Source organism: Mobula hypostoma, chromosome 11, assembly GCF_963921235.1.
Source record: "Mobula hypostoma chromosome 11, sMobHyp1.1, whole genome shotgun sequence".
Lineage (NCBI taxonomy): Eukaryota > Metazoa > Chordata > Chondrichthyes > Myliobatiformes > Myliobatidae > Mobula > Mobula hypostoma.
Genome location: NC_086107.1, coordinates 51,790,758 through 51,812,120, shown reverse-complemented (window position 1 = coordinate 51,812,120; position 21,363 = coordinate 51,790,758). Strand labels below are relative to the sequence as shown.

The 21,363-nt window shown below is 38.9% G+C and overlaps 1 protein-coding gene across 7 annotated transcripts in view; it reads left to right on the top strand.

The window, feature by feature from the left end:
- The window catches only part of dagla (diacylglycerol lipase, alpha), a 385,385-nt gene that overhangs the window by 267,260 nt on the left and 96,762 nt on the right, over positions 1–21,363 (top strand). For all 7 annotated transcript variants that reach the window (XM_063063205.1, XM_063063204.1, XM_063063202.1 and 4 more), the window contains 2 exons: positions 6,825–6,959; positions 10,613–10,690. In XM_063063205.1, the coding sequence (XP_062919275.1) occupies positions 6,825–6,959; positions 10,613–10,690 (213 nt within the window). The remainder of the gene's footprint in view (positions 1–6,824; positions 6,960–10,612; positions 10,691–21,363) is intronic.

Here is a 21,363-nt window from a genome sequence, read left to right as displayed (position 1 = left end):
AGCTTCTCTTTTAAATGTAAGTTGTGCTTCAGTTAGGAGCCATTTTTGAATGCTTTCTTGTAAGATTCCACAAGGTAAATGATCTCTCAGTGTACCATTAAGCCCATTATTGACCCAACAATGCTCAGACAACTTCTTCGATTCAGGCACGTAAGTTGAAATGGACTCGCGTTCCTTTTTATTCCGCTTACGAAACCTAAAGCATTTTGCAAACAGCAATGTTTTTGGTTCTAAATGTTCCTGCATTACTTTCACATTATCAGCAAAGCTCACTTTATCTGATTTGGTTGGAGCACTTAAACTTAGAAGCAAATTCTTTGCCTTTAATCCCAATGCACTGAGCAAAAATATTTCTCATTAGCTATATCATTTTCTTTGAAATTCTGCTGAATCACTATAATATTCAGTTTTCTGTTGGGTATTCAAACGTGTCAATATTTCTGATTTAGTCAGCCATTTCTGTTCTTTTTTTTTATGATTACTATCACCTGGTATGCGGTGTTTTAAACCCATGAATTTGTCCATTTTCTGCCCTTTTAACAAAACTTGACCATGTTCTATCCCTTTATAAGAAGCACATGATGCGCTGCTTCTTTAAAAAGAACTTGAATGTCTCACTGCGCTTTAATCTCGGGTTCTTTTAAAACTTCCTTTTCACCACTGTTATGTATGTTTTGTAACTCCAAAACAGAAAGTAATTAAAAGGAAAACAAGGGAGCTGGGAATGCGAGTCTTGTTTTTTTTTTAAGCGAGGTGTGTACATATGACATGGTGGCGTGATGATGTATGCCATTTATGTACTCTTTCAGATAACATGCAATGCATTATGTAAACAACAAGGAATGCTTAATCAAACAATATATTTACAATATTACTCAAATATTACTGAAATATTAAATACACAACAGCATGAATTACGAGGCTCCAGAGTGAGAACTTTGTTCAAAACCAGCATGGTTTTTGCAGAGATTATAAATATGCAGTTCAGTAAGTAGGGTGATACAGGTACACCAGAAACAGCCAACTTAAAAGGGAGCAGGTATTAAACAAAATGAGCACAGAATGGCCATGGAACTTGTTCCATTCCAGTGTAATGCCATGCATCTTGAAGACCACAAACTGGATACTCACTCTGATGGTTACATTGGCAGCTGTGGTATGTATGGCCACACATATGAATGTTTATGCTCTTAAACAAAAAGCACGATAAGCTGAACTCACTGCATAGGTGAGTGTGGGAAGTTTGCCACTGCCAGATTTCTGGGTCAATTTGTTAAGAAGTTTCTCAACAGGGTTTGTAAAGAATGCCACCTGTTATTTCACAAATCTGAATTTTGCATGACTTCACTGAATTGAAAAATATCCACAAGGGAGCTCGTAATTATCCAAGACAGTTCTTCAGTACCCCAGGTAGAAATTTATCACCTTCAGGAGTTTACATTTCAATAATATCTCAGCATATCTTGAGATTTTAAACCACTTTCAATTTTTACTGGCCTTAGGGCTATATTCCCCAGCAATAGAATTTCACTTTCACTCTCTTTTATGGGAACACCATTGGATAAAAACATTAAATACTGTAGCAATTTCCCTAGCTTCAAAAATTAAAAAAGTTGAAATACTGTGTATATTCAAGGGGCCTGGTAACATCTGTGAAAAGAAAGATATTGTAAACATCTTGGGTCATTAAGCCTTCATCAGAGATGAAGAGAAGTATAAATAGAGCTAGAGAAAGGTAGGAAAGCAAAAGAACAAAAGGATGTGAGAGAATGAAGCAAATATTTCCAGCACTTGCAGCTTCCAGTAGTACTGAGTATGTTGTTCCTTTTTTATTATTCAGAATATACTTAAAATATTTTGTTCTTTAGTTTGCAATGATCTGTTACAATTGGTTGATTTTAAGGCAAAAATAAGAGAAAAAATGAAAATGGGAAATCAGGCTGAATGCACTGAAGCACCTTCACAAGTAGGCCATAATTGTATTATTTAAATCATATTTCACAGTGCAAAATAGGCAGATTATTTTTGTAAGGTTTTGTGACTGAAAATGAGGCAGGTGAAATTTGATTGGGATGAGTTGATTGCTCTCTGTTTAGTTGTCCTAGAAACAGGTGTGCTGTTTTCAGTCATTTCGATTCCTACAATTAAAATCTCAAAATAGCATTTGTTATGAGTATAATAAAATGGGACTGTCAGTAGGTTTGTCCTTAATTAGGTGCAGCCAATTAGGTGCAGACTGCTGGAGAAGTGGTGATTAGCAATTGTTTCTGGCAGCATTGTATCTGTTGATAGTTCACTTCAGTACTCTAATAAAGCAAATGGTAAAGAAATTTGTATGTGTGTATATAGTGAATCTCATACTAATGACAATACTGGAATTTGGTGTGAATGAAGATTACTATCCTATTAACTTTGTGGTTGCTCAATTAATGCAGCTGTGGTGTAGCATATCTGGCCAGCAGGATTGGTCAGCCAGGCCTGCATTTGCTTTCTTCCTTCTGCCCACTTTTGCACTCGCCACATTGGTACTGTTAGCTTGTTTCTGGAAACTGCAGAAATACCTCAAATGTTTAAAAAGAGCAACCATATATGGGGAGTGGGAGGGTATGGCTGAAGACCCAAGACTGAATTTCTATTAATACCCCTCGCCACTGCCCACTTCCTATTTCCCACTGTATGTTCAGGTCCCTGGGGCTCACTCAGTGCTGAACACCATACCCTACTAGTCCTGGAGCTGGGAGCTGAGATATACAAGAGTTCCTGGAACCATGTCAATCCTGGTCTGAGCTTATTAGCCTAAATTAATATCCAGCTACAGATCCAACTCTAGTCTATAGCTGTGAAATAAAATACAGTTTTCGTGGGCACAAGACTATCACTGTGTTACACTGGGGCACAATAAAGGATGGAAAGGAATATTGTAGATGAGGAAGGTGGGTTAATCTGGAGGCAGTAACTAGAAAACTGAGGATGCAGCAGTCTGTAGTGAGTAGAGCAGCAAAAGCCTAACTAAAAACACCAATTTCTGGGTACTTAAGCTTAAAATAAACCTTTTCTCTTGGGGTATTTTGAAGAATTTTGGCTTCTAAATCCAATCCATCCTAAAAAATAGTTGCGTGTTGCTAGATTACAGGGTTAAAATTGATACACAAAAATATTTGTGGCTATCTCTCGAAATTATAGGTCTTCTGTTTCAATTATTGAGTCTGTTATCTTGTGTTTATTGTGCATGAGAGAAAGCCACATCTGTCAGAACCTGACCAGCATAATTCTACCATTGCATCTCCAGCCTGACGTGAGAACTTGAAATTTCAGACTTTTAAGCTGCTTCTAATCCTGCTGAAGTGGTTCAATAAATACTGAGAACATGTTGACTGTACACAGTACAGCATATGTCAATGTGTTGCAGTGGCATGGGAGTATGGAATACACTGGAAGTCAGACTAGTGCTTCTGACCTCTTGCTTTGTCCCTGAATTCACTGTGTACTGTAAATCAAGAACATCCTGTAACCTTTGTAACGGCTCCTCAGTTCATGTCTACCTCAGCTGGAATGCAGTCCAGTCATTTGAATGGAGTTGTTCGAAAAGTATAGCATGATACAGGCCCTTCAGCCCACAGCATTGTGCCAACCTTTTTACCTACTACTCCAAGATCAATGTAACCCTTGCCTCGCATATACAACTCCATTTTTTCATCCATGTTCCTATCTAAGAGTCTCGTAAATATCTCTAATGTATCTGCTACCCCCAGCAGTATGCTCCATGCACTTAACACTTTCTGTCCTTCTTTCAAAAAAAAATCACCTCTGACATCCCCCCCCCCCCAACTATACTTTCCTCCAATAACTTTAAAAGTATGGCCTCTCATATTAGCCACTGCTGCCCTGGGGGGAAAAGTGCTGGCTGCCCACTCTATCTATGCCTCTTATCATCTTGTACACTTCAAAGAGATAACCCCCAGCTTGCTCAGTCTTTCCTCATAAAACATGCTGTGGAATCCAGAGAGCATTCTGGTACATCTAAAGTTTCCACATACTTCCTATAAGATGTGACCAGAACTAAACACAATACTCCACCACAGTTTTATAAAGCTGCAACATTACCTTGCAGCTTTGGAACTCAATCCATTGACTAATGAAAGCTAATACACCATACACCTTAACCACTTATCAACTTGTGTTACAACTATGAGAGATCTTTGTACATGAACACCAAGATCCCTCTGAACATGCACTCTGCTATGAATCTTAGAGTTGTTGACTTCCTTTAAAAATGTAATTTTAATTAATACTTTTTCATTTACTTCTCTCTATATTTTTGTTATTAACAGCAATTTAACATGATTTTACACAGATAAAGAATACATGCAAGAAAATATGTGTAGGAATAGGCTCCCAGTCCCTCAATCTTACCTCTCATTTAATACAATTCTGGCTAATCTGATCATTTTAGCTCCGCTTTTGTATCTCAATTGCCTTGTATTTCAGAAATTTATCTACCTCCTCTTAGTTAACTCCAGGGATCTAGTTTCCATATTCCTCTGGTGTAGAGAATTCAAGAGATTCACCACCTTCAGTTTTGAGAAATGAAGCTCAGTTTTAAAAAGGAATAACCATGTCCCCTTATTCAAGATTCTCCCCGTAATTTTCTTTATAATACAGTTTTTATACTTAATTTTATCAGTTCCATCCCACTAATTTGTAAACAAGTTTTAAATTGGAGAAATAACTATTTGACTAAACAAACTATTAAAAGTTATCAGGAATACTGGTAGTGTTGTCCAATAGCTCAGTCATCATAAGATCAATTCTGCTCACAGTACAGTTGTGAAGCAGGGTTCATGCCAGCAATGTTGCCATATTAACCAGTGGATTAAAAATAATCTGGCCGATTATCTAAGGTCCCTCTATAAGATTACACTAATCTATTGCAGTCATAGTTTCTGTTGAGTTCAGCTATTTAATTCTGACATATTTTAAGTATATTTATACTGCTCTTTATAGATCATTACACTACATTGCGTGCATCACAGTGTTGCGCAACTTAAAATTGAAATGTTTGAGATGATTGAGGCTAAACCATTCATTCCATTTCTTGTATCTTTTTTTATATAGACTTTCACATTTTGGTCCCTTATCTCTGCTTTTTGTGATTATTAATTGGAAGATCTTTGTTTAATTTTAGTAGAATACCTTATATCTCCTCAAAATTAATCAACAAGCTCCAAGGCAGAGGCATCAGTACTTTGTGCAACTAGATCCTTGGTTTCCTCACTTGCAGACCCCATAATTTGGATGACATCAACATCTCTTCCATCAGCATAGGGGCACCACAGGCTCCGTGCTTAGCCTTGCTCTTCACATTTCATACTTATGATTGTGAAGCTAAGTACAGCTCCAATGCCATAGTTAAGTTTGCTGACAACACCACTTTTGTTGGCCGAATCAAAGATGGTGACAAATCAGCATATAGGAAGTGGTTTGAAAATCTGGCTAAATGATGCCACAACAACAATCTTTAACTCAATGTCGGTGAAACCGAAGAGTTGATTATTGATTACAGGAGGAGGAAACCGGAGGTCCATGAACCAGACCTCATTGCAGGGTCAGAGGTGGTGAGGGCAACTTTACATTCCTTGGCATTATCATTTTAGAGGATCCTTTGTCCAGCATGTAAGTGCCATTACAAAAAAGGCACGGCAGCACCTCTATGTTTTAGAAGTTGGCAAAGATTCAGCAGGTCATCTAAAACTTTGACAAACATCTATAGATGCACAGTGGAGAGTGTACTGACAGATTGCATCACAGCTTGGTATGGAAACACCAATGCCCTTTAAATGGAAAATCCTAAAAAAAAGTAGTGGATGCAGTCCAGTCCATCTCAGGTAAAGCCCTCACCACCACTGAGCACATTTACAAGGATTGCTGTTGCAGGAAAGCAGCATATACCATTAAGAATCCCTACTATCCAGGCCATGCTCCCTTCTTGCTGCTGCCACCAGGAAGCCTTAGGTCTCAAACCACTAGGTTCAGGAGGAGTTATTACCTCTCAACCATCAGGTTCTTGAACCAGAGTAGATAACTTCACTCACTCCAGTACTGATGTGATTCCTCAACCTATGAACTCACAAAGGACTCTACAACTGATGTTCACAACATTTATTACTTATTTATTATTATTATTTTTCTTTTTTTCCTTTTTTTGTATTTGCGCAATTTGATGTCTTTTGGTTGCTTGTCCATTTTTGTTGTGTGCGGTTTTTCATTGGTTCTGTTGTGTTCTTTGTATTTACCGTGAATGCCCACAGAAGATGAATCTCAGGGTACTATATGTTGACATATATATACTTTAATAACAAATTTACTTGATCGTTGATATAATGTCATAAGGTACCAGCCTTGGCTCAACAGAGCAATTTTTGAATCTGATCAGAAGTTTTTGAATTTAAACCCCACTTTGGAAGGAGCAATGAACTGTGGTTTGTATGTGTAAATGTCAGATCATTATTCAAAGAAGAGTATATATTGTTCCAAAGATAGAACTTTCCAATATCTCGTAGAAAGTCCTCAGAAGCCCCAATGCTCCTCATTGCAAGGGAATTGCTAGAAACATTACAAGCTTATGGGATTTGCAATTCTAACGCTGGATTTTTTTATGATATTGAAAGATATGATGAACTCACAAATGATGTATATGGATTTTTTTCCCTCTCCAGAGTAAGACATCATGCATAGTTTTACATTAAAGCTATTTTGCTTTTTAAACATAATCATGCTAGAAACAAAATTCTGTTTTGCTAATAATGCAGTTATCTACTTTACAGGATGCATATTCTGAAGTTGCTTTTCTTTTTGCTGAGTTCTTCCGAGACTTGGACATTGTGCCCTCTGACATCATTGCTGGTCTTGTATTGTTGCGTCAGAGGCAGAGGGCTAAACGATTTGCCGTCCTCGATGAGGTAAGCAATTTTATAAAATTTTAGTGCAGTTAAGCCTATGTCCTATGATTTGATGTAGAGAGTATTACATCATCTTTAGATTTAGAACTTTATTTCTTACGTCCATCCCACAATATGAGTCAGTGAAAATCTTTATGTTGCATCTCTGTTGCAGTGTACAAGCATTAAGGAAGGGAAATGTTGGAGGATATTAGCCAGACAATAGGAATGTGTACATAATTGTTTTGTATTCATGTATGTCCAGTCAGGTACAATGTACAGTCACATATGCAATAGATCAATGTGTATTGATAAATCTGATGGCCTGGTGAAAGTAGCTGCCCAGGAGCCTTTCGGTACTGTCCATAATGCTGCAATACTGTTTGCTGGACGGAAGCAGTTGAAGCAGCTTGTGGTTGGAGTGGCTTGAGTCCCTGATGATCCTCCGGGCCCTTTTTAGGCACCTGCTGCTGTAATGTCCTGAATAGAAGACAGCTGGGCCTTCCGCACCACTCTCCGCAGTGCCCTGCAATTGAGGGTAGTACAGTTCCTGTACCAGGCGGTGACACAGCCAGTCAGGATGCTCTGGATGGTGCCCCTGGAGAAAGTCCTGAGGATCTGGGGACTCATGCCAAACTTCTTCAGTCTTGTTTTACTCTATCATAGAAATTCTTTTCTATTTTTGAATAAGCCTAGCTTTTGGGTAAAAGAAAGACCTGTAATTATATAGGGAGTGCTGAGTATCCTTGAGGCTTTGTTACTTTTTCAGGTAACCTCATGAAAGGTTCTTTACATGGTGGGGATGATCCCAGTTTGATTTCATTCTGGATTTGTTCCTGGCTTTCCAAATGCTCCTCTATAACTATGGCTATGCCCCAAGAGCAGTTCCCAGACAAGAAACCCCAGTTGTTATTAAAATCAACCCAAGAAGGGAATCAAATAAAGATAGCAGATTTTGTCAATGTTCACATGTTGACCAAGTTATTAGACTTATTTAATATTCGGCTTAAAATCGGAGCCTACTCAACCAGGATCTTCATCAGCCTATCCCAAGACATCAATGTTAGCAGAAGTGTTGCTGTAAGAAGGTCTATATATATCTTCTATCTATAGGACATTAGGACAACCATAAGATGTATCTTATGTCTGCCTAAATGTCTGGCATAACTGGCACTTATGGAGTGATATTTGGCCTCTCTAACAAGAAGAACCAAGACTGGCTTGCTGCGAATGACAGGGAGATTGAAGAGTTAATCTGTTGCACATAAAAGGTGCTTTTTGATGGGAAGCAGCTCCACAGGCTCCTGAAGGCAGAGGTCCAGCAAAAAATCTGTGACCTTAAAGTCATTTGGTGGGTTTCAAGCACACATGGGGCAGCAACTTATTAACTGCCATGACATGTGTTGGTTCTTCAGCATTTTAATAGGTCTGTATGGTCAAAACACCCAAGTGTCCTGAGAGCCAAGAACAGTGGGAGCTCAAATCAACAGTCGAGTTTATTGTCATATTGTCACAGGTTCACTAAAAAGCTTATTTGCAGCAGCATCTCTGACATAGCATCAGATACACAACATTAATAAGAGATTAACAACATAGATTATACAAGAAGGAGCATGATTGAACAAAAAAACCTATGGTAGTACAAAGTGGTCATAGTTTTGCTATGTTGAGGTTGTGCAGTTTGCTTCAAGAACCATATGATTGATGACAAGCAGCCATTTGTGAACCTGGTGATCTGTAATTTCATGTTTAACGATTTCCTGCCTGATGATAGCTGTGGGCAGATAGCATGGCCTGGATGCTGGGGATCATTGAGGTTAGATGTTGCCTTTTTGAGGCTGTACCTCATGTAGATACTACTGATGGTAGGAAATGATGTTCCATTGAAGTACTGGGCAATGTTCGCTTCTCTCTGCAATTTCTTACATTCCTGCAGATTCGACTCACCAAACCATGATGTACCCAGTCGGATACTTCCAACAGTACGTCTGTAGAAATTTGCTAGAGTGTTCAATGACATGACAAGCTTCCTTAACCTTATAAGAAATAGTCTGTATTCCTTGTAATTGCATCTACGTGCTGAACCTAGGATAGATCGTCCAATCTGTTAACACTCATCAGGAACATTGAGGCAGCTAAAAGCCCATCTAAAGCAACACAGAGGACCTCCTCAACTGTGATTCTCCTTCACTTGAATGAACCTGACTCCATCCACAGCAAGCTATTTGTACCAATTTTGCTAACTGACAAGAAGTTAAGAAGGCCACATCAATCAAAAATAGTAAGCTCTTGGGAGCAGACCTTATCCCTGCTAAAATTCTAAAACTTGGCAGTGTAGAGATGTGGTCACAAAGGCCACCACATCATAATGCATATCCGTGAAGAGAGGGAGCTCAGAAATATCATGATAATTTTCTAAGAGGTGAGTCCAATGATGATAGCTATAAAGGTTCTCCTCATTGGCTTTCTGCCCTCCCCTAGTAGCTCCCCCACCCTCCCCCTCCCCCCTCCCCCCTCCCCCCTCCCCCCTCCCCCCTCTCCCCTCCCCCCTCCCCCCTCTCCCCTCCCCCCTCTCCCCTCCCCCCTCTCCCCTCTCCCCTCCCCCCTCTCCCCTCTCCCCTCCCCCCTCTCCCCTCTCCCCCAGATCACTGTGTGGAATCTTTTAGCTGGAGGTTCGGTGAATGTAATCTTTACAGAATTCTAACACCAAGAAAAATCCAGGGAGGAACAAAACCACTATGTGACAACACTTTTCACCTCTCTTAATAAGGGACTGTGGAACAATTTCCACATGATTGGTTGTCCACAGAAGTTTGTTTCCAACTTGTATTGCTCCATAGCAGCTTGTAATCAATGATCCCAAACTAGATCTACAGTAGAACCAATCTCATTGAAAACAGGTGGCAAAAAAGTATGTGCCAATGCCTCAGCATTTTACTGATTCTTTCTTAGCCCTTTGTTGCATTTCCCTTCCAACAAACTTTCTGCGGGGTGGAACTAGTCTTTAGAACTAGCTGGAAACTGTTCAACCTGAAGTCACTATTCTGTAGAGCCAAGATAGCTCAAATCTCAGTATAAAACTGCAACATGCAGATAATACTGCAAAACAATTGAAACATTGCACTAAAGCTTATAAGAGGATAGGCCTTGCACTGAACCAATGTCCTCCAACAATTTTCCCATGCTGCTTTCCAACAATGAAGCTCACATCAATATGCTAGAAAACTCTAGTCTCTTCCAATATCCTGGGAGCCACGTCTTGAAGGCAGACATCAATGGTGAAATCTACTACCAGCTTTAAAGTGCCAGCTCAACCTTTGGTCAATTGAGGGGAGGCTATTTGAACAGCTTGTTTAGATCTGTGATTATAATTGATTAACACACCTTATTTAAATCAAGTATAAAACATAATTTTGTGTTAAATATGAAGAAACTAATATGTTGGATGGTGATCATAGCAGGATTATGAAGGCTGGAAATTTCAGAACACAATTGGAGAAATGCAAACAAATCATCACCTGAAAGTGAAAATTAGTTAATACTGTATCTTGTTCTTCAATGGTATGAGGGGTAGGGATGGGAAAATAAAGGCACAATGAACAGGGGAATAAACCCATAGTATTGGAATATTTTTATTAAAGCAACAAATTCATATTTTTTTCTTTTTCTCTCAGGCAAATAATGACATTTTGGCCTTTTTATCGGGAATTCCAGTCACCAGGAATACAAAGTATCTTGACTTGAAGAATGCTGTGAGTGTTGTTTTTAAATGTATTTGAGCACTTCACCTGGTATATAATGTATTTTGAGATAAAGAAAGAACAATGAGATATAAGTAAATGTGTTATTCCAAGAATCACTTTTTCTTAGTATCAATTTACCAGCCAGCATTCAGAAAATAAATTCAGTAATTAAATCTGCATAATAGTTGTGATTATATCTTCATTTGGGTAAAAGAATGATATTCTAGCCATAAATGGAGTATTATGAATGTTTACCAGGTTGATTCCTGGAACTTGATGAGGAGAGATTGGGCCGACTAAGCCTGTAGAATAGGAGGAGATCTCACAAAATTGTGCGGAATTATGAGAGAGCTAGACAGAAAAGATGTAGGAAGGATGCTTTGCCTGGTTGGGATGTCTAAAGCAAGGTCAGAGTCTTATGGGGTAGACGGTGAGGACTCAAATGAGAACTTCCTTCACAAAGAGGATGGTGAATCTGTTGAATTCTCACCCCTAGAAGGGATGGAGGTCAAATCCTTGAGTATATTTAAGAAGTATGAAGACAGATTTCAAGGGGTATGAGGACAGAGCAGGAACACTGCTTTGAAATAGCAATTCAGCCGCAATTGTATTGAATAGCAAAGCAGGCGTGTCTACTCCTGCTCTTATTTTCGGTTCATTAGGATCATGTGGGCTCCCAGGAAAGCAATCCACTAACTCCACACCTTTTGGTTAACCCGGTGTAACCATGCAACTAATTTTCTCATACACATACTCATCAATTCAGCTTGTGATTTTTTTCCCCATTAACCCACAGTGTAATTTATAGTAGTCCATTAAAAGGACATTAGCAACAAGTACTGAGAAATTTTAATTTAGCCCCTTACAAGAGTATCTGCCATTAGTCCAATAGTTCCATTTAATACCAGAGAATGTATATACAATATACAACCTTAAATTCTTGTTCTTCGTAGACATCCATGAAAACGGAAGAGTGCCTCAAAGAATGTGTGACAGTTTAAAAAAAAATTAGAACCCTAGAGCCACCCCCACTTCTCCCCTCATTCCATTGTTTTTGTTGCATTGAGAAAATGGTAGATTCAATATAGACATCAAAGTGGAACTGCTTTAAATTGTAGACCAAACTTTGAACTGGTGTTTCAGATAAGGGGTTGAGCTTCAGATAAGGAGTTTGAAGAGATTTGGTTTGTCACCTAAGGCACTTGAAAACACAGGCCAATAATATTATAGAGGATACCAAAAGTTTCTTCAGATACATGAAGTGTGAAAACAATGAGAGTGGATATCGGATCGCTGGAAATCAATGCTGGAGAGGTAGTAATGGGTGACAAGTAAATAGTGGACGAACTGTTCAGCATGTTAGGTTTTCATCAGCAACTATCTTGGCAAACTCATCAATGAATTTTTCTGCTGCTTCATGATCAACAGATGCTTTATCATCACAAATCTTTAAAAATTTAACACTGTGCCTTTTCTTAAATTCCTCTAACCAGCCTGTTGAATATTTACAATTACCTTCAATTTTCAGTTCATTATGATTGATCTTTGCTTGTTTCATGATCAGCATACTGTTAAGCAGCATGTGTTCAGTTTGAGACTGACAAATCTACTCTTTGAATATATGAATAGAGATCTTCATCTTTCACTTTATCCACTGTTTTTCTATTTTTCATTGACATATGTTTCAAATGTTCGTTACATATGTGAGGTCACTTCTCAGAACTCTGTGTTGTGCAGAAACCTGCACATTGCCTGGAAACCTTTCCAGCACCTTCTGGAATTTTCTATTTGCGACATCATGTCAGCGCTCAAATAAATTCAAATTTTAGAGGTTTTTGGATTTGGGAATTTGGGGTAAGCGGTATTCAACCTGTATTTGCTGCAAACTCTGCCCTCTGCTGAGAGAGAGGGACCAAAAGCAATCTGATGCATATACTGTAGTTCTTATTGACATTGAATCTTATGGTATAGAGAAGTGTATTTTTTTCTGTGGTGTTTGTGTCAGCACTCTGAAGGAAGAATCAATTAATTCCTTTCCAATTTCCTGTAACCATGATTTTTTTTCCCCCTGGCTTTTTAGGTATGCATATAGTGACACCTATTGAATGCTTGCTGAATCTGATTCTAGCTACCCTTTTAAAGTAATGTAACCCAAATAATTGTAATTTGAAACAAAAATGACTCTCTTTTCATTTCGTAACTTAAATATGCCCTTGGATTATCAACCCTCTTGCCCGGAGGAAAAGTTTAGGAAGCCTCGTCCGAACATTCCTAGTTTCCAAAATAGGAATTCATCACCCCGGTACCATTCTAGCCATGATTGTAGTATTAGAAATTTCCTGTTTCTCACACTTCTCTGCACCAGACCTTGCTGTTATCACCAGTCACTTGTCTTTTCACCATCTCTATGCTTAATGTTCCCGTGTCCTGGACTCTTATAGTGTGTTCTGGCTTAATTTTTGTGACTTGAGGAAGCCCATGCCTCCAGTCTGTCCCTGAAAGTTCTGACAGTTTTGCTGGCAGTCAGAGCAAGATGTTTACAGAGTAATTTATTACCAGCTGTAAAAAAATTTTTTGAAAAATTGAAAATTATTTAACCTTTCTTCGATTATAAAACTACCTAAAGATCCCTCAAAACGGATTGAAAGTAGAGACGCACCAAACCAAAATAATTTATAAAAAGGAACTTGGTCTTTGCTTTATTGCTCTGGCTGCTCAATCCCTGCTGAAAGGTGGTCAGGATACTGTGCCAGATCTAACCTTGATCCATCTGGTGTCCCAATAGTGTAGCAAAGTGACAGGTTCAAACTGCTGTTAATTCTGATTTTGTTTGATTGCATCAACCATGCAGATGATTCTAAAGCTATCCTTCACTCACTATCAATATCTTGCCTGACTAAACCAGTATCGAAAGAGGTCTCTTCCCCTCTTCCCAACCCCCACCCCATTCAGAACATGTATCAGAAGTGCTACATATCTAGTGCCTCCAGCAAAGTTAACAGCCCCTCTCATCCCTTCCATAATCTCTTTAACCTCCTGCCATCAGGCAGAAGGTATCGCAGCATGAGAACCAGAACTGTGAGGCTGGGTAATAGCTTCTTCCTCCAGGCTGTTCGATTTCTTAACACCCTGCTCTCATCCAGCACAGATGTACACTCTGTCTGCATGCCCTGACACCCCTCCCTCCCCTACCCTCCACTCTCATCCTGCTCCAGTCATTTTTCTTCTCTTGCTGTTGTTTCACACATTTAGACAACTTCTTGTTTTGTTATAGTGCCAGTAACATTATACTGTCTTACATAAACAGGCACCGCACAGTTTAGGTCAATCGGTCAATCTTCAGGTCAGCCACAGGGACTTGTGTGAATATTATTTTGTGATTGTATTTGCTATTCCTTGGAGGAATGATGTTTCATTAGCTGCATATGGTTGGATTTGTTTATGTACATGAATAACATTCATTCATTCTTGAAGGAACAATGTGTTGTGCTTTGTCACTGTTCTTTCAGCTTTGTTGCCTCTATTTTCCTACCCCACCCCGTTTATATATTGTCCATAATAGTCTTGGCTGGATCTGAGCCACCTTTGGATGGAACGCATGGCAAGATCTTGGTTAAAATCAAGGAAAACATGGATGGAAAGAGTCCAATGATGCACTTGATATGTTAATAATGGGTCAATGAAAAGCTCAATACATCAAAACAATGTCCAAGAAAGAACCTCATTATAAATTCTGTAGAGCTAGCCCATGTATCTGCCGCAGAACAGCTCTATAATGGGTACAAAAGACGATAACGTAACATGTCATTAATGATTGACATTTGAATCTTTTCCAAGGCAGATGCTATCACCTCACTCTGAAACTCACCCAATATTTAAGCTACTGCCATAATCTTGTGATTTATATTTTTTAAAAATTCTTTGATTGTCTGGATTATACCTGGAATATCTCTTGCATCTCTGAAACCAACCCACTGTGCTCTCAGCCAGCAGTACAGCCCTTCCCCTGCTGGGCTGCTTAGTTTCTGTTTAAAGCTCTGTGATTTGCTTTAGGCTGTTATGTAAAAAAATGCTCTATATATTTTGCAGTTTTGTGACATCTAAATATTTGTCTTTTTAATATGTGAAGTTGAACAATAATAGATCTTTGAGTAGTTGTAGGTTGCCTAATTAAGATATTCAGTGAGGTGCACATGAAGCTTCTGAAATTTATAATAATCAGAACTAAAAATAAAATACATCCTTGAAATTCAGCATCTTTTAAATTATTTGAAGGGTGAATGTTAGTATCCAGGTTGTAAATCAGCAATTTGAAATCAAATAGTGTCAACTGAGTGTGGATTTAGTTTCAACAGAACTCTGCATTTTCAGATAACGTCTATTCGTTCCATTGAATTTGTACAGTTTTTTTTGAAATTGCTTGCAGTATGAGATGACGTATATTCCAGCACAATCTCAAAATATTAATGGTCATTTCTTGCAATTACTTTAGTGACAGGAAAAAAGAACAATCTAAAGGTCCATAAGCTATGGTCAAGTCAGCCTTCTCATTATTCTGTAATCCCTCCTCCAGCAAAGAAGCTCATCCTCAAGTAATTTAAACTCCTGCTTTTATGCTGTAAAGTTGGTGGTCAAGTCATTATTTAGTACACCAGCTGATTTAATTGGTTAAGTAACTAAATCAAATTTACTCACTTTACTGGGTGAGATTTTGTCTCTTCAATATAATAGCTGATTTGTGCATGAAGTATTGACAATGCCATTCTACTCATTTGAGAGACAAAAGTGTATAATATTCTCCGTGCTTGGATTAGGGTTTTCAGAATGTTACCAAGGAAGGAAAAAAAATCAATGTAATGTAAATGGATTGCAGGAGAAGATTGTGAAATGTGTATTATATAGGAACTCTTTACCTTTGCCTGTCAGAAGACAGATTCAAAGTTCTGTTAAATTCACATTCACTATAAGCAGCATTTCCAATTCCTCTGTCACAAATCTTTTAGCTGAGCAAACTTGCTGGAGACTCGTCTCATTCTGACTCATTCAACTGGCCACACCAATGCTGACTTCGTGGGCTCTGCCAGCACCACACTGTCTTTAACAACTGTTCATTATCAACAGAATCCTTTTGTCTGCATGTTTATTTTGAACGATTGATCATGAACTCTTTAAATTTGACAGAAGCATAATTTATGTAATTTCCCCCAACTATGGTTATGGTTATGGTGAAAAGGCGGGGGAGTGGGACTAAATGGGAGAATGGATCAGCTCATGATAAAATGGTGGAGCAGACTCGATGGGCCGAATGGCCGACTTCTGCTCCTTTGTCTTATGGTCTTATGGTCTAACTAAAGCTTCTTTTTCTACCAAATCTACTGTCTGTTGCCTTAACTGGACCTTGGTGATATCTTTATCACATCTTGATCTGTGTGATGTACTCTTTTCAAAATTATGTTCTAATCCTCTTGCTTCATTTAGAACATAGAACATGAAATATCTGCAATCACTGAACTACAGGGTAACTTTTGCTGTCCGCTCTGGCTGCCAGTCTCCAATAAAGCCACTACTCATATCCTGATCATTCTTCCTCTAGAATTTTCATCTATTCACCTCAGATCTAATGTATACAGCTTGTAGAATTTTTGCAAGCTTGTGTTTATCCATTCAAAGCCAGATAACCCTGGACCACATAAAGCATGAGCGAATGTGCTCTTGTGTAGCAAAGCTGATCACTAATCCTAGTTCATCCTGCAATAGAACCATGACCTAAAAATCTTTCTCCCATCTCATCAATCTTCCAACAAATACCGTAAGGACCCATAAACATTGTTAGCAAAATTTTGCTTCCACTCCACACCTCCCATTTAGCTACAATTAACCCAATTTTCATTCTTGGTTCGGTAATATGGTTAATACTTGTATTGTACTCCAGTGCTAGCACACTTAAAATTTGCCATCATCAACTCCCTCCTCGATTATATTAAAAAAAAGCCTTTATACCTCTATCCTTGCAAACTGCTACCTTGGTTCTGCCCCCTCTTTCTTTTTTTTTAAGGGCATTCAAACTGTTGTTGCCTAAATACTGAATTGTCAACCTATGTGACTTGCTATGAAGCAGGATTTGAATGCAGACCTTTGGCCCCAATGGCAACCCTGCCAGGGGGTGGGATTTCCATTAGGAATCATAGCAAATGATCTGTGACTTTTAGGAGATCTATTCTGGTCCTGAAGCAAGGGCAATAAACTGAGAGGAGGGATTGAGTAATGGTGTTCTGGGAAAAGAGAGCATGTGAAGGAAAAATAAAATTAAGAAGAAAATTGAGTAAATTTCTTCACACTCTAAGAATGATGACAGTCTGAAACTCATGGTTTGAAAGAATGATGAGGTGGAAACAGCCTGACTTCAGTGGTTGTGAAGCTGTTGGAGTCAATTATAAAGGATAAGGTTTCGGGGTACACGGAGGTGCATAATAAAATACGTCAAAGTCAGCATGGTTTCTTTAAGGAGATACCTTGCCTGACAAATCTGTTAGAATTTGTTCAGGAAATAACAAGCAAAATAAACAAAGGATAATCAGTGGATGTTTACTTGGATTTTCAGAAGGCCTTTGACAAGATGGTGCACATGAGGCTGCGAAATAAGAGTCCATGGTATTACAGCAAGGAGTGGGGATAAATGGGGCCTTTTCTGATTGGCTGCCAGTGCCTAGTGATGTTCCACAGGGGTTGGCATTGGGACCACTTCTTTTCACGTCAGTGATTTGAATGACAGAATTGATGGCTTTTTGACCAAGCTTGCGGACGATGCAAAGTTAAGTGGAGAGACAGGTAGTGCTGAGAAAGCAGGGAGTCTGCAGAAGGGCTTAGACAGATTAGGAGAATGGACATCGAAGAGGCAGTTGGAATATAGTACAGGGAAGTGTCTGATCATGCACTTTGGTAGAAGGAATAAAAGCATAGACTATTTTCTAAATGGGGAGAAAACTGAGAAATCGGAGGGATTTCTCGTGCAGGATTTCCTAATTCTTAACTTGTAGGTTGAGTTAGAAGCAAGGAAGGCAAATGCAATTTAGCATTCATTTTGAGAGGACTAGAATACAAGAGCAAGGATTTGCTGCTGAGGCTTTATAAGGCATTGGTAAGACCACACTTGGCGTATTGTGAGCAGTATTGAGTCTCTTATCTAAGAAAGTATGTGTTGGCACTGGAGAGAGGGTCAAGAGGGGGTTCGTGACAATGATCCTGGGAATTAAAGGGTTAATTTACAAGGAGCATTTGATGATTTTAGGCTGGAGTTCAGAAAAATGAGGGGAGAGATCTCATTGAAACCTATCGAATATTGAAAGGCCTAAATAATGTGGATGTGGAGAGGATGTTTCCTATGGGTCCTATGGGGGGGGGGGGACCAGAGGAAATGGCCTCTGTTTGGTTTGGCAGCAACATCTCAATCTCCATCACGCTGATCACCTCTGCTCCCCAGGGCTGGGTGCTCAGCCCGCTGCTGTTCACGCTACTGACTCAACACTACACTGCCAGATCCAGCTCAAATCGCATCATCAAGTTTGTTGATGATACAACAGTGGTTGGCCTCATTGGCACTAATGATGAGTGGGCATACAGAGAGGAGGTAGAGAGGCTTGTCAAATGGTGTGAGAACAACAACCTGAATCTCAACTTGAACAAGTCAAAGGAAATAATTGTGGACTTCAGGAAGGTGCAGGTTGACCATTCTCCATTGCACATTAGTGGCTCTGCTGTGGAGAGATTAAAAGCGTTAAGTTCCTTGGGATGCACATAATGAGTGATCTAACTTGGACCCTCCTCAAAAGTCAAAGTCTCTCCTTTTTTATTTTCTCATGCATTTCACTGCATGCTTTCTCTTGATCTGAATTATCAGAAGAATATTATTTATTATTAATACATTTAGATATAAAACTGTGATCTTACCTCAAGCCACTATAATCAAAAATATATACATCAGATGTAGTCCTGACGAAGGGTCTCGGCCTGAAACGTCGACTGCGCCTCTTCCTATAGATACTGCTTGGCCTGCTGCGTTCACCAGCAACTTTGATGTATGTTGCATATATACATCAGTTCTCTGTTTAGGATTTTCTCCTGTCAAAGTAATGCAGTGGCAAGAATATACTTACTTATTTTGTATTTGTATTTAGAGATACAGGGCAGAATGGACTGTTGGATACGTGCCGCCTGTAATCCCGCAACCACCGCTTTAACTCTAGCCTAATTACGGCACAATTTACAATGACCAATTAACCTACTAATGAGTACGTCTTTGGACTGTGGGAGGAAACCAGAGCACCCCGAGGACATACAAACTCCTTACAAAGGAAACCAGATTTTAACTCTGAACTCTGACGTCCTGAGCTGCAATAGCATTGTACTAACTGCTACACCACCGTAGTGCCCATATAATATATAATATAATCATAGTTTTGTATCTTCAATTAATTGTGACTTGAACAATATCTACAGGGAGATTACAACTTCCAAATAGGTTTGTTGCATCACTCATGCTCTTTGCTCAGCCCACTATTTGCCCAGGTTAGTTATCAACAGCTGGCAGGTGCATCTTACCTTTCTAGTTACCCTTTCCCTCCATAATTATTCCTTGATTTTCCAGGGTTATTTGTTCCTGTGTCAGTTTGGAACTGATCAGTGCACATCTCTAATTTGAGTTCCTGTTGAATGCAGATACATCTGCTCTTTTGCAATGATGGCTAAGATTGGCTTCAAGGTCACAACACCTCAAATGGCAGGTTTCTGTCATAGTATGAATTTCAGGAATGTATTTTAAATATTCATGCCTATGCTTTCAGCAATGTATTCCTCTTTTCCCCATCTAAATCTCCTCGAATGTTATCCCTCTCTTAAACAGTACCTTGGTATTAAAAGGTGTTCCATTGATGGTATTATCATAAATACATTGCAATAAACTGTTTGCTGGGTTTTAATAGCTAATCATACAATAATTGCCCGGGCATTGCTCTTCTCCATGTCATTATATTTTATTTGTTTTAAGATAAAGCATGGAACAGTGCCTTCTGGCCCAACAAGATGTACTGTCCAGCAACATACCTATTTAGATAGATAGATAGATATACTTTATTGATCCCGAGGGAAATTGGGTTTTGTTACAGCCGCACCAACCAAGAATAGAGCGTAAATATAGCAATACAAAAACCACTAGCTTAACACTAGCCTAATTGCAGCACAATTTACAATGACCAATTAATGTAATAACCAGTACATCTTTGGAGTATGGGAGGAAACCCCCGCGCTCAGAGGTGGTGTTGGAATTGAAATTTGAACTCCAACACCCGGAGCTGTAATACTATCGTACTAACCGCTATGCTAGTGTGGCAGGTCCAACACAACAGCACAGTGTTTTAAACATAACCTTTGTTCAGACTAGAACATTTTAAGAGTTCCAGGTTTGATTGTCTGACTTCAAGAAAAGAACCAGATGATTTTTGTTGAGCTGACAGAGGGTTTAATAGATAGTACGGTTTGAGTACCCCTTATCCAAAATTCTAGAATATGAAAACCTCCAAAATCAGTTTGTTTTTTGAATGGAAAATTCCACAGGATGCTGGGAGGGTCACAGGTGATGTGCATGTCTGTGTACCATAGGCAGCTCTAGGACGTGACCCCACATATGTAATGGACAGAACTTGTATAATAACTCTGCATGAAGCAAAAACTGACGATATTGTTTGCATAACGTCAGCGTCAGAGTGAACATGTGCTACTTAATGGTATGCTGATCATGAATCAAGCAAAAATCTATCACAACGAACTGAAAATTGAAGGTGATTGTGAATATTCAGCAGGCTATTTGCAGAAATTTTTAAAAAGGCACGGCGTTAAATTATTTTCATGTCTGCTGATCATGAAAATCTAGCACCAAGACAAGTCTAAATGCTGATTGTTTTTATACTTTACATAAAACCTAAAAAAAAATGTAGAATACAAATACTGTAGAATTTTAGTTAAAACACAGCATCGTAGGTGGAGACTGAAGGCCTGGCATTGTTTGTTGTCGTTCAACAGCTGATTCAGGTATTCTCCCCATGCTGGTGTGCTGCTTTTGTTACTTGCACACATTATATTAATGGCATGTAATAATATTTACTGTTAAGTATATATATGTGATGAACAAGTCAAAAAGACAAAGACTGCTTGCTGGGAGCACATAAATAAAGAATCAGAAATGATGCCGATCCCAAGCTATCTCATCATATATTTCAAAATCCAAAACACTTCAGGCCCCAAGCATTTTGGATAAGGGGTACTCAACCTGTATAGGGAGGGGTGTCTACTGGGGTGGGTTATCTTGTGATGTTCTGTATAAGTTGTTACAAGTACAATATGTTGCAGTGACCACAGTTAAGTCATTGACCTTAGTGAACTGTGGAACCAGTAGTGCATCTCTAATTAAGTAAAGCTTGCAACTGAAACAAGAACATCAGGATTGAATTGAATTGACTTTATTTCTTACATCCTTCACATACATGAGGAGTAAAAATCTTTACATTACGTCTCCATCTAAATGTGAAATATGCAATCATAGTACTTTATAGTAACTTATAATAAATATAGAACAGTCATGTAACAGAGTACACTCAGCGTGAGTACATCAGTCTGATGGACTGGTGGAA